This window comes from Numenius arquata, chromosome 18 (genome assembly GCF_964106895.1).
Source record: "Numenius arquata chromosome 18, bNumArq3.hap1.1, whole genome shotgun sequence".
Lineage (NCBI taxonomy): Eukaryota > Metazoa > Chordata > Aves > Charadriiformes > Scolopacidae > Numenius > Numenius arquata.
In genome coordinates, this window is record NC_133593.1 from 6,641,905 (window position 1) to 6,653,934 (window position 12,030).

Here is a 12,030-nt window from a genome sequence, read left to right on the forward strand (position 1 = left end):
TTCGGTAGACGTTAGAGGTCGGCACCTCCGACCCCTCTTCTCATTTGCAGTCTGGCCAGCGCAGCACCTCGGGTGTTTTTCTGTCTTTGCTGGTCTACACCAGCTACAATGATTAACGTGCGAGTTGGTTCTTGGCTGAGATATTTCCAGGGTAATGAATGGCTCCTCTGGATTTTTAGCTGCTTGCTTTGTTTTATGATAACTCCCCGTGTCTATCAGAAGGATAAAGATGCATTTGTCGTTAAAAGCATGGTCCAGTGACCCTTCCAGGAATGAACACTGGCATCTAAATGGCCTTCCCATTAGTGACTTTGTTTATAGCACTGAAGTGGGTCCAATTTATTTGGCTGAGGATCTTGTTGTGTATATCAGGAGCACGTTGGAGTGGTGATGTCAAAAGCCTCCTCTGCAGTGCCAGCTTTGCTGTGCGCATCTCAGCTGAGGATGGAGTCAGTGGCATTAGGCAACGCCACTGATGGGTGCAAAGCAGCACACAGACCCCCTGCCATTTTTCACATCGTTTGTGACTGTTGCTCATTTATCCTCTGCTGCGGAAGCTAAGCTGGGTACCCTACAGTAGCTCTCACAAAAGATTTTTATATTCTTTTTTGCAATTTCCCTTTATCTTACATGCTCCCCTCAGGGCCATCTATCACCTCGAATTTTATTGCCTTCTTTAATTGCTTCTCTGAAGTCCAAGTGCAATATTACTCCAGGATCCTTTTGAATAACTTCCTGAGTTGCCGCGATGCTATTCATCTTGTACTTCTGGCTCTCTTGATAAGCCCTATTGTACATTGCTTTTCATTTCGGTGTGTCAACATGGAATCTAATGCATCGCACTTTGGCCTTTCGTCAAAGCGGATGATGAGAGCTTCTTATAGCAGTATCTGAGTTGCAAAATTGGTTTCCATTTCGTTTCTTTGTTTCTACAAATTTCCACTTTCAATATTCTGCTACTGCTGCAACTTTGCCAGCTGCTAATTTGGGGTAGTTCAAGGCAGGGTTTAATTGCTGATGTTCTTGGTACTCTGAGGTCATTCTAGGTGAGCACTCAGTACTGTGTCGGGATGACCAGAATGTCCAGTGTAGATGTCCTCAGCCATGGGGTTCCCAGGTTTGGCAGTGACTCTGGTGTCAGGCCAGTCCAGAGCTAGACTGGTCTGGCTGGTTTTCATAAGAGTTGAACAGGAACAAATCCTTTACTGAGAGCAAAAGAATTAACTTTGCTGGTGCTCAGTCATGTGCTGATCATCTTAAGGGAGTTAATGTCTACTCCCATCTCTGCCACGAGCATGTGATGGAAAGATGTGGTGATCTTGTGTCTTTGTGGTTTGGGTTGAGTTGGGGAGAGGGTTTGCACCATTGATAGATCTGCCTGGAAGCAGAGGATCTGTGGGGTTTTGAACCATGAAGTTAATGCATGCACCACACTTGATAGCTGAGTATTTGGTTAATTTGATCAAAGCCAGTTGCTCCTTTTGGACCAAGGAGGGACCTTCTGAAGGTCAGTAGCAATGAACGTGGTGAGGAGCAATGGGTCAGGCAGTTACCCTCAGCCGAGAGCCTGGTTATCCTGCAGACACCTCCTGCCTAGAAGTCCCCTGGTTGAGGCCACTTATGTTCTGCACCAGTTGTTGACTTTCTCCCTCATTGAGTTTTATGCTGCTGTCAGCCAGGACTCCACAAAATGTTAATTTTGCCGTGCTTGCTGCCAGAGCTGATGCTGTCTGCCCTGGCAAGGGCTACCTGCCATCTGCTAAGGGGCACCTTCAGCTACTGCTCCTGCCAGTGTGTCAGACTTCTCTGGTAGGGTGGTGAAGGCCAGAAGTGCTGCTTAAGCTATGTGCTCTCAGCCCAGGGCTTGCAATTGGCCCAAACCTTCAATGAGTCGTGCACAAAAGTATTTTCAGCTTAGGGTCATGTTGTGCAGTAGCTGGGGCTGTCATTCCTGTTTCTGCCTGCCTGGCCTGATCACTGCAGGCCTGGGCGCAGAGTTTGAGATTGTTCTGGATGGTTTGATTGCTGGGTTTGGGTTTTGCCAAGTAATGGGATGAGTTTTCTGATAAGGAATGCCGATGAGAAATGGTTCCTCTTCTCCATTCTTGTGAGATCTCCAAAATACTCCTTCCTGTACAAAAGGGTTGCTGCTGGATGGGGAGTTTTACTTTCTGATAAACTTTTATCAAAGTATAGTTTATTGCTTGATAGAAGACTCATCCTTCTCCTCCTCCTCAAAAAATAACCCATCTTTTTCTTTGCCTTTTATTTCTGCTACTTTAGACAGCTGCTCTTATGTCTACCCTTCTTTAAGAGAGAATTTTTGATGGTAAAGCCTATATCCTAGCAAAGAAGAAGGAAGGGAGTAAGGTTTCCAGTATGAGCAACATTCCTTATCCAAGGAGCATCTGGAGCTGTTTGGTTTGCATTGTTTCTGTGCAGCTTCTATGTCTATGCATTTCTAGTTCTGTGTATCTTTTAACATACTCTTTGTAGAATTTCCCACAAACCACTCCCTAATATTTGAGGTAGTTTTATGTGAAAATAACCCCACAATAGGTGATTTGAAATAAAATATAGCACCTTATTTGATGCTAGGCTTTGACCCTCTGTAAGCCCTGTTGAGTTCCTGTGAACCTGCAGTGGCCACCGTAAAATATGACATTGCAGAACAGAAATGAGAGATTTGTCCAAGGTGGAGACGTTCCTCTCCTGGAAAGGAGCCTCCAAGAAAGGGAGCCAGCTGTACATGGTAATTTGACAGGTCTGTGAGGGTCTCGCTGGCTGTTCCCAGGTCCATGACCCGAATCCTGCACACCACGGATCCAGCTCCACCACCAAGTGCCCTTCCGTGGTGGGAAATCAGAGGCTGGTTTGTTTTTGTTGTCTTTTCAAACTTCCTGCTGCTACATGGATGGCTGGAGAGGGGACGTAAGCAGAGCTTGGGAAGGACTCTGCAGCGAGCTCACTGCTGGTGCCATGCTGGGAGAGGGGTCACCAAGCCCAAATCTGAATTTCCCATGCCAAGAAAAATGCATTTTTCCTGTAAGAAGCCAAATGCCTCTTCTCGTGTAAGAAACGTTCATGCTCTTCCAGGACCAGCTGGCCTTTTCTTGACCATTTCATAATGTGAATTAATCATGGGGCACATCTTTCCCTTACAAAAGCCGTCAGAGTGTCGCTGCTGCCAGTGAGAGCTTCGCCCTAACTTCGAGCAGAGGGAGGCACGAGCAGTGTTTGGCCCCGTGGCTGCGTACCTGAGGAAATTCAGGAAAGATCAAGTGGATTAGCTCAGTTGCCATGAACCCTGCTGGGAACAACCTCATTAAAATGGCCTTTATTAAACTTGTTCCATTTCTCCTCTAATTTGAATTAAAACAGTCTTGATTTATTTTCAAAATAACTTCTGCATGGGGGTATTGGGTGGCCGAATGGACCCATTTAAAGCTGTATTGTCACTTTATTTGGAATTAGTTTTCCTCTGTGTGGATAAGATATATCACTTGCATCCACCTTGCCCATATCTGCTTGCCTTTGGGTATTATCTGCCTCCTCACTCATTCCCCACGTGCTGGGGTCTTTCTCCTGAGGAGTCTGAAACGATGGAGAGGGAACTGCAATATCCTTACGGTGATATTTTAAGGACACTCCCCTGGAGAGCTCTTCCCTACAGCACAACAGGGACTTTTCCGTGTGCATTCTCATGCCTTGCCCAAGGAACTCGGTGACCAACCAGCCATGCTGGAAGAGGGGCTTGTTGCTGGCGTGGATCCATCCCTGCACACCTGGATGGGGTTGTAGGCAGGAGCAACCACTGAGCCTCCTGTGGTAGGACAATCTCATACCAACCTGAAAGCTCGCTGCCGGCTGGGTGCAGGCATATTTTGGCCATCAGTGGGAGGGGAACGTGGATTTAAAGCCTTTCCTACCTCCTCGGCTCCTGATTGTGCCGGAGGAGGACAGTTTGCTGGAGAAAACTCCATTAGGGCTTCAAAAGGAAAGTCTGGTGGTGGCTTGCTGGGGCCGGGGCTGGCTGCAGCGCAGATGTCTGCATGCAACAATAGGCTGCAATTTAGCCCCATGCTTTGAAAGCAAGGGGGGGGAGGGGAAAAAAAAAAAGAAGAAAGGAAAGAAAAAAAGGAAACCAGAAAGCCATTAGATGACTTCAGCTCCTCGTGACTACATCAAATGGGAAGGCATCATAAATTCGGTTTCTATTAAACGCTGGGGCTCTGGCGCCGGGGAGCAGGATGCCGTTCTGGAGCCAGCGGCTGGGGAAAGCCATTTTGGGGCTACAGGAGCGGTTGCAGGTTTTGGGTGGGTAGAGCATTTTCCCGGCTGCTGTGTTGACCTAGGTTGGAGTGGGGGTGTGTGTTCAGCTGCTCTGGTGGATGGTGGACCTGGCTTTCACTTACTAACTGTATGAAATATGTCCCTGTGCCTTCTCCTGCCGCCTTCCCAGTAGGTATTTGGAGGTGCCCCGGTGGCCCATCAGATTTGGCACGTGTTAAGGACCTCCTAGTGTTGTGAAAGCTTTGCACATAGGGACATTTCACAGTCCTGAGATAACATTTTATCTAAATTTTGTTGTCTTCCTTCCCAAACTCCAAAGTCTATCCCTGCAACAGCACAGGTTACTGAGGATATGTTTTCCCTTGCTCCAAGCTAATTTGTAATAACTGATTTGATGCGTGTCAGAGCTGTTGAGGATGATGTGTCCTAAGGCTTCCTAGAGCATCTCTCACTATTTTATGTCTTTGTTTTTCTGTGTACTAACTCTTTTTACCATTGTGAGCATAGTTTTTTCACTCAACTCTTTTTTGCTCAATAGTCCAAATCATTATCCTATTGTCCTAGCTAATCACCCAAGACAAATAAAACAACGAGAAGGATTTGGAAGGAAATCTATCATTCTCTGCATTTTCTGGGTATGAAATAGGTCATGTTTTAAGGGTCAGCATCCAGTGAACTGTATGAAAAGGAAACATCTTGGCTGAGGGGTCTCCACACTAAATATTTCATATGTGGGAATGGTGCTCCTAGGGCAAGTGCGGTTTCTGGGCCCATGGCTGCAATGGTTTGTGCATGGACAGAGATCTTTGCACACTAAAGCAGCAACTGCAAATCCTGCAGCATCCGGAAAGGAATGATGAAAGTTTGAAAAGTTTTTTGAAAGAAACAGAAAAGGGAAGGAAAAAAAAAATTAAATTTTAATTGAGTCAAAATCATGGGTTTGGAGGGCCAATTTGGGACTTTTTGCATGTTAAGATTTGCTGTATAACACCTTTTTTTTTTTATTTCCCAGAGACTGATTGCAAGTGACAGAAACATGGGGCTATGTAATAATGCGAGCAAAAACCTGTCGCTTCCTCCGACCCGAGACAATGGCTAATTGTTCTAATTTAGGTCAATCCCCTGCTGTGCTGCAGCAGGAATTCTTTACCAGGGCCCTTTAATCATTAATGTTGGCCTATTTTACACCATGTTTAGCCCCAGTGCAACCCCCCCAGGGCTCTGCACACCACCAGGGATTCTGCTGCTGGGGGCGGAGCAGGTGATTCATTTCTTAATGAAAACAAATTAATTTGCAATAACATCTTTATTACAAGGCTTTCATACGCTTTGTGTCCTCCTCTGAGCTCTCTGGCTGCTTCTTTTGGAGCAGAAATCTGGTTTGTGAATACAATTCTTATCTCCTTGCCTTGCCCGGGTGTTGTTGCTGCACGGTGATGCAAGGAGGGCAGGCGGTGATGCCGTGGTTATTTATCCCCCGTGAAAACACGGTCCTGTTCATCCCATATTTGCTTTCCCATGGTGTCATCCCTCTGCTTCCAATTACCCCTCTCCCTCTGCTGACAGAGCGGCGAGGAACGCGTCCAAGGACCGCTCATTTGTGGTTGAACATGGTGTGCAGATGCTGGGTGATAACCTCACCCAGGGGCCGTACGGGGTCTGTCGGCGCACGGTGCTGATAGAGGCTGAACAGTTTTGCTGCTACACCACAGATGAGACCATCAGTGAGGGTAAAACAGGTCCCCGTGAAGAAACCAGGGCAGGTTTAGCAGGACGTGACGGGGATGAGCCTGGCTTCTTGCCTTTACCTGCTCGAATTTATCTCTGGGGTTTAACTGATTCCCATTTCGAGAGCTGTTGCTCCATCCCTTCATCCAGAGCTCTTCTCTTGGGACTGGAGCCAGGGTCAGGAGCCTGGTGGTCCCCAGCACGTGCCTGGGCACCCCCTCGGCTGTTTCTTCCCCCTCTCATTTTCCAGTTGAACGAGATCCCATTGGCGCGGGGCTGGTTGCGGATCGCAGATGGGGCATGTGCCATGAATCCCTCTTCCAGATGAAATCTGTTAAGGGATTAAAATCTCATGAATCTCTGGGCTCCTTCTGGCAGCGAGCAGCCCTCTCCTTCTCCAGAGGGCTGGAGGCAGGCGAAGACGGAGGAGGAATGACAGGGAAAGGGGCCCTTTGCAGGGAAGAGCCTCTGCTCTCAGCTTTCCCCTCATCCCTGCTCCATCCCACCCTCAGCATCCCGTCTGATGGCCGGGAACTGCGCTGGGTCTCTGCCAGCTCGGAGAGGACACGGTTGAGTAGCAGCCAAGACATTGCCCAAAAACTGCTTCTCTGAGCTGATGCTTGAACCAGCGTTGGCTCTCTGTGGGCTCCATGAGTCTTGCTGAGAGCCAAGGTGCTGCAAAAACGTGCTCTGTGAGGCACGTCTTCTCCTGAAGACTTTCCAGCTGAGCAGCCAAGATAAATTAAAAGGAAAGAGGGTGCCGTACGGCTTTCTTGCTCCTTCTACAGAGGCTTTGACCCCAGTTTGGGTGCTGCTCAAAGCAGTTTTTCTGCATGTGTGGCACAGGTTTCTCTCCCTGTTGACGTAGGGGCTGTACAGGCATGTGCAAGATCACAGCACCGAGAGCTTTTGCAAACTCACAGATGTTTCCAGATGTGTAGCTGATGGATTTGTAGGGAGTTAGCTCAGCCGAGGGCTTGTCACCAGCATCTTACCAGCATTTATCAGCTGGCCTGTGAGTGTGGTGCTAAGAGAAAGGGCATATCCCAGCTCTACAAAACAGGCTTTTTCTTGGCAGCATCATCAACTGGGAAAGCTGATCTCTCTGTGTGGTCTGTCCCATCTTCCCAACCCTGAGATGCTCCGCAGTTTTCCTCCCAGAGCTTGGGAACCAGAGTAACAAACGCACGTTCCCATGCACGTGCCCCGTGAATGCCTGATGCTAGAAGCAGCCAGGTCTTCCATGGTATCACTGGCGATGCCTTTGCTGGAGATTCATCCCTGTGTGTTACTTGAGGAATGATTTACTGCTGCAGTTTGGTTCTGGTGGTGAGACAATATGCTTAGTGAAAATGGCAGCTCCTGTTGTACGTGTCTTGTGCTTGATTATTGTCCCTTCTACGGAAAGAGCGTAATGGTGTTTGCTTTGGTTTGAATTTCTGACCACAAAAAAAACCCCAGACTTATATTGACCTCACATAAGTGATGTGATATGGACTGATGTAGGTTGGGCAGAAAGACCTTTTGGCCATTGCTTTTGATTTTGTGGGAAGCGGTTAGAGACTGGAAGCAGCGAGGGGGGCAGCAGCATCTGCCTGTGACTGATGGGGTATATGTCTTCTGTTGCGTCACACACGGGGATGCTGATGGTACCCAGCAGAGAGGATCGTGCTGGATGGAGAGCAGGAGTGTTACCGTGCATTGGAGGGAAGGTCGGCATCGCAGTGTAATGCTGGCACGGCGTCAGGAAGCCTATGGCTGCCCACAGAGATAGTGCTCGGCACCATCGCTCCTGCCAGTGTAATGCACTAATCCCCAGCTCTCCTGGCAACCCCGCGTGCGGTTGCTCACCCCGTTCGCCGGGCAGTGAGGTTAAAACTTTGTCAACATGAGTGAGCTGGGCTGATTTTTAAGCTGACTCAATTTTCAAACAAGTTCTTGGGCTCGGTCCCACCAGGGTGTGCGTCAGCTTCAATTATTTCCTGATAGACTTGGATCATAAACAGTGAAAAAGCCTTTGTTTAAACCATCAGACGAGCGTCCAGCTCTGCCTTTGGCACCGCATCAGCTACATCTCTTCTTCTGCGCATGTGTTTTGTGCGATCCCAGGGCAGCTCTTGTACGCTGGCGTCAGGGCTGGGGTTGCTCTGGAGCCTCCTACAAAGCTCTGGAGAGGAATTGTAGAGGTTTTGAAGGTACCTAAAAAAAAAAAAAAAAAAAAAAAAAAAGTGGTTTCTTGAAGCAGAGAGGTTTGTGTCTCACCCATGGGCAGGTGAGGTGCAGTGATGGGAATGAGATGTGCAAAAGCAAGGACCTTGACCCCAAAATAGCATGTCTTATGAAGGCTCTGAAATGGGCTGTTTATTTATCCTAGTGCTAAACTGGGGCATTTATCTACAGACCAGTGTGGAAAAGACCATACATTTGTGGCTGGCTTATACCCTTGCATAGTACCGAGATGGGAAGGAGATGCATGAGTTGCTGTGTGCCAAAATCACGTTCTCTAAATCATCTTTTAAAACCCCAAAACAGAAGTAGCCCGGTACCTGCGGGGCTTGTGAGTTGAGCTTGCAAGTGAAGAAAAAAGGGCTGAAGGAGTGGCCTGGTTGGGATGACCGTGTGAAGGATGAGCTGGCTGTGGCCACTGATGTAAAGAGATAAGGATTAAAATATGCTTTGCCCTGCTCTAGCGTCTTTCCTTGGAGCCCTTGATGTGCTGTATCAGTCGATGGACTATTTGCTGGGTTCTCTGAGGGGATTTCTTTGGGCTGAATTTCTCAGAATTTGGCTTGATGTGAAGTTCAGGTCTGAGCTTCCACCCACCATCTGGACACACTGCTCTAGAGATCTGGCAGCTGCGCACCAAGGGCTGGCGTGAGCACGTTGCTTGGGGAAAAAAAATCTCTTACCAGAGAGAGAAGATGGTCCTGACACATTTGTATCAGCAAAAACTTGTTTCTTTTACTTTCTCTGCTTTTTTGTCACATTCCTCATGTGAATCCTTTCACTTCCCCGACAGTGGGATAGGATAATACTGGAGACAATTTTAATTGTCTCTTTCAGGATTATATTGGAGACAATTTGTGGCGCTGAATTGCAGCACGGTGGCTACTTACTCCACAGCCTTTTAGCATGCTGTTTCTTTTTCAACAAGAGTTTTTCCATGCAGTGCAGTGAGGGCTCAGAGATGGAAACCCCGGTGCAGCGCTGAGGGTAGACACTGTCATTTCAGGGGCTGTTGAAATGCTTTGTAAGGGTAACAGCTGAAAAAAATAGATTAAATGAAAGCTGATGGCACCGGGCAGCTTGCTGTGGATATTATATAAAGGTAAAAATGTAAAAAAAAAATAGGGTAGGGGTCAAAACTCACAGTGTTTTCTTCTCACATTAGGGATGTTGGTGACACTGTGAGGAAGGTGTTGCTCGCAGGTAACAAATGGAGAGCAGAGGGAGCAGCATATGCTGTTGCCTTCCCAAAATGTTTTGAGGCTTTAATTAAAGAATGGCTACAATGTGTTTCCAGACCTTCCAGCGGAAAACATGAAATAAAACCTTTTCTCTCATTATGTTTTCTGTGTTAATTTGACAGGCTGAGCCTCCTAGGGTTCATCCATCCCCAAGCCTAGAGCAGTAGATACTTCTTGCTGCAAGGTCGCCAGCAGGAGGGGGGATTTCGACATGCCTGAGGTTTAGCATAGGCTGATGTCCCACTGAAATTTGCGGGATTAAAACCCTTATTTCAAGTTAAGTGTGGTGATAAATGAGGTGTTGAAAAGTATGGGTTTAAATGTGCCCTTAAACCCATATTTCCTCCTCCGCAAACTGGGAAACAGGAGGTACGGCCGTCAAACGCTTGCGGAGCTCAGATGTCAAGTGCCTCCTGACTCGCGTTGTTTCCAGCTCCTGCTGACACAACGTTTTCTGTACAGCGTGTCCTTCTGGTGTCTGTGGGTCTGGAGTTTCTACCTGAGCTGCCGAAATCACCAGCCACCTCGGGCCTGATGGAGGGGGTGAGTGCTGGGGCCGTTGCTTGGCTGCCAGTTTGAGCAGCTGGAGCATCGCCCCCGAATTAAATCAGCTTTTGATTAATGTTAGTCACTGCGTAGGCACCTGGACATTCTGGGAATAAACTGCCCCGATTTCTCTCAAGGCTTAGCGTCTTGCAGACTGGATTGAACAGAGAAGGTAAAGACCACAAGTCCTATGCTGAGATTTCTGCTCCAGCCATCTGCAGATATGCTCTTTCTATCCTGGGTTTGTGGTTTTTTTTTTTACCCTGAGAAAAACCTGCTATAATTGTTTCCCTGCACACCCAGAGCTGATTTGTCAAAATCCCTATTGCTCCTTGGTTAATTCAATATTTATAATGTCTTTATAAGGCCAGTCTCGCTCTGCTGACTTGGAGGGGAGGTGGGAGAACATATCGCATAAATCAGGCTGCACGAAACGCGCAGCTCCCGGCTCTGCCGGGGCACTCGGGCTCCGAGGGAAGATGTGAAGGCAGCAGTAATTGGATGTCCAGGCAGAGAAGATGCAGCATCTTCCTCAGCATCCCTGCGCAGCTCATCCCAGCACACAGCAAAATCCTCAGCAATCGGTGTGAATGAGGAGCAGCAGTGAGCTGAGCCCAGGCTGATCGCTTATTTTAGGGCTTCCTATTCAATTTCTGTGTCTTGTCCAAGATGTCTCATGACGCAACAGTTTTATGAAACCAGGCAGATGCCACGAACTGTTACATCTTGATTTTTTTAATCATTATTGTTTTTTAGATCAGGTTAATCTCTGCTTGGGACCTTTCAGAGAGCAAGCCAGGCAGGACAAGATGGGTGGTTTACATTATTGGATGTCATATCATGCATTAGTATGTAAAGATCTTGAGATGAAACACAATTGAATCATCCAGATACTGGTATTTGTATTTTGGTTTATTTTTAGGAACCAAAATTTCTAGAACCAAATTCTTAGAAACTTTCAGAGTTAAAGTTTTCCAAGCCACTATCCTTTTGTGTGCAAATTTTCATCAGAATTGAGAAGACACTGCCAAAATCCTTGATTTCCTTGAAAACTTTTTTTTTTCCTAATAAATATATGCTTTGAGAGTTTGATGTGCACTGTTCCCGAGATCTCCATCAGCTCACAAAGCCTCTTAGTGTTGGCTCTTCTGTAAAGCAGTTTTGATGGTAATGTATGGGTTGTTTGGTGTATTTAGCAATCTCTGTAAAACTTCAGTGCTGAAAGCTATTGCGTGCTGTCGGATGATAATGGTGCTGCTGCTGAATGAATTGCAGAGACACGACCCTGCCGTGCAGATCTCCTGAACCCCAGGAGAGCAGCCAAGAAGGGACCTCGTCATCCTTAACCCGGCAGGGCTCATGCACCCCTGTGTTGGCTCTCCAGCAGCAATGTCCATGGGGGTGCAGGACAGGGTGGCCCTTGGTGAAACGCCCCGTCCCTGCAGCATCACAGCAATCAGTGGGGTTTCTTTTTCCCAATTCCTATACAATTTTTAGTGTGGTCCTTTATGACTTGCCAGCTCCTAGCAGGGAGCTTCTCCGGGGTTGGAGCATCCCATGGGCATCACTGTAACACTGCAAACACCTTACCTGGCGTCCCTCCCTTGTCTTTGCAGGAGGGGGACTCCCTCGGGGCCATGGAGAAGCTTTGCCGGCAGCTCACCTACCACCTCAGCCCCCACTCGCAGTGGAGACGCCAGGGCATCATGAAGAGGAAACCGCAGTCCTGGTGAGTTGGCTCTCAAAAGCTGCTGTCACCCTGCTGGCTCCCTGTCCCCTAACTGGTCCTTGTGTCCTTGGACCACCCTCAGGTTCAGGAGAGCTGGAAGGGGGTTTTGCCAGGATGCTTTTGGCCATGGTGTGCTGGTGGGAGCTGCCTGTTGCACACCTGCAGCAACAGGAGGAACAAATCTACCACAATAACGGAAAGCTCTTAAAACCATTAAGCCAGGGCTGCGTGGGAGCCGAGGGGTCAAAACCTTCTTATCTTGCCACA

General features: G+C 47.8%; 1 protein-coding gene across 1 annotated transcript in view; it reads left to right on the forward strand.

The window, feature by feature from the left end:
• The window catches only part of LRRC75A (leucine rich repeat containing 75A), an 86,089-nt gene that overhangs the window by 44,048 nt on the left and 30,011 nt on the right, over positions 1-12,030 (forward strand). Inside the window, exon 3 of the mRNA XM_074160704.1 lies at positions 11,651-11,763. Coding sequence (XP_074016805.1) covers positions 11,651-11,763 — 113 coding nt within the window. The remainder of the gene's footprint in view (positions 1-11,650; positions 11,764-12,030) is intronic.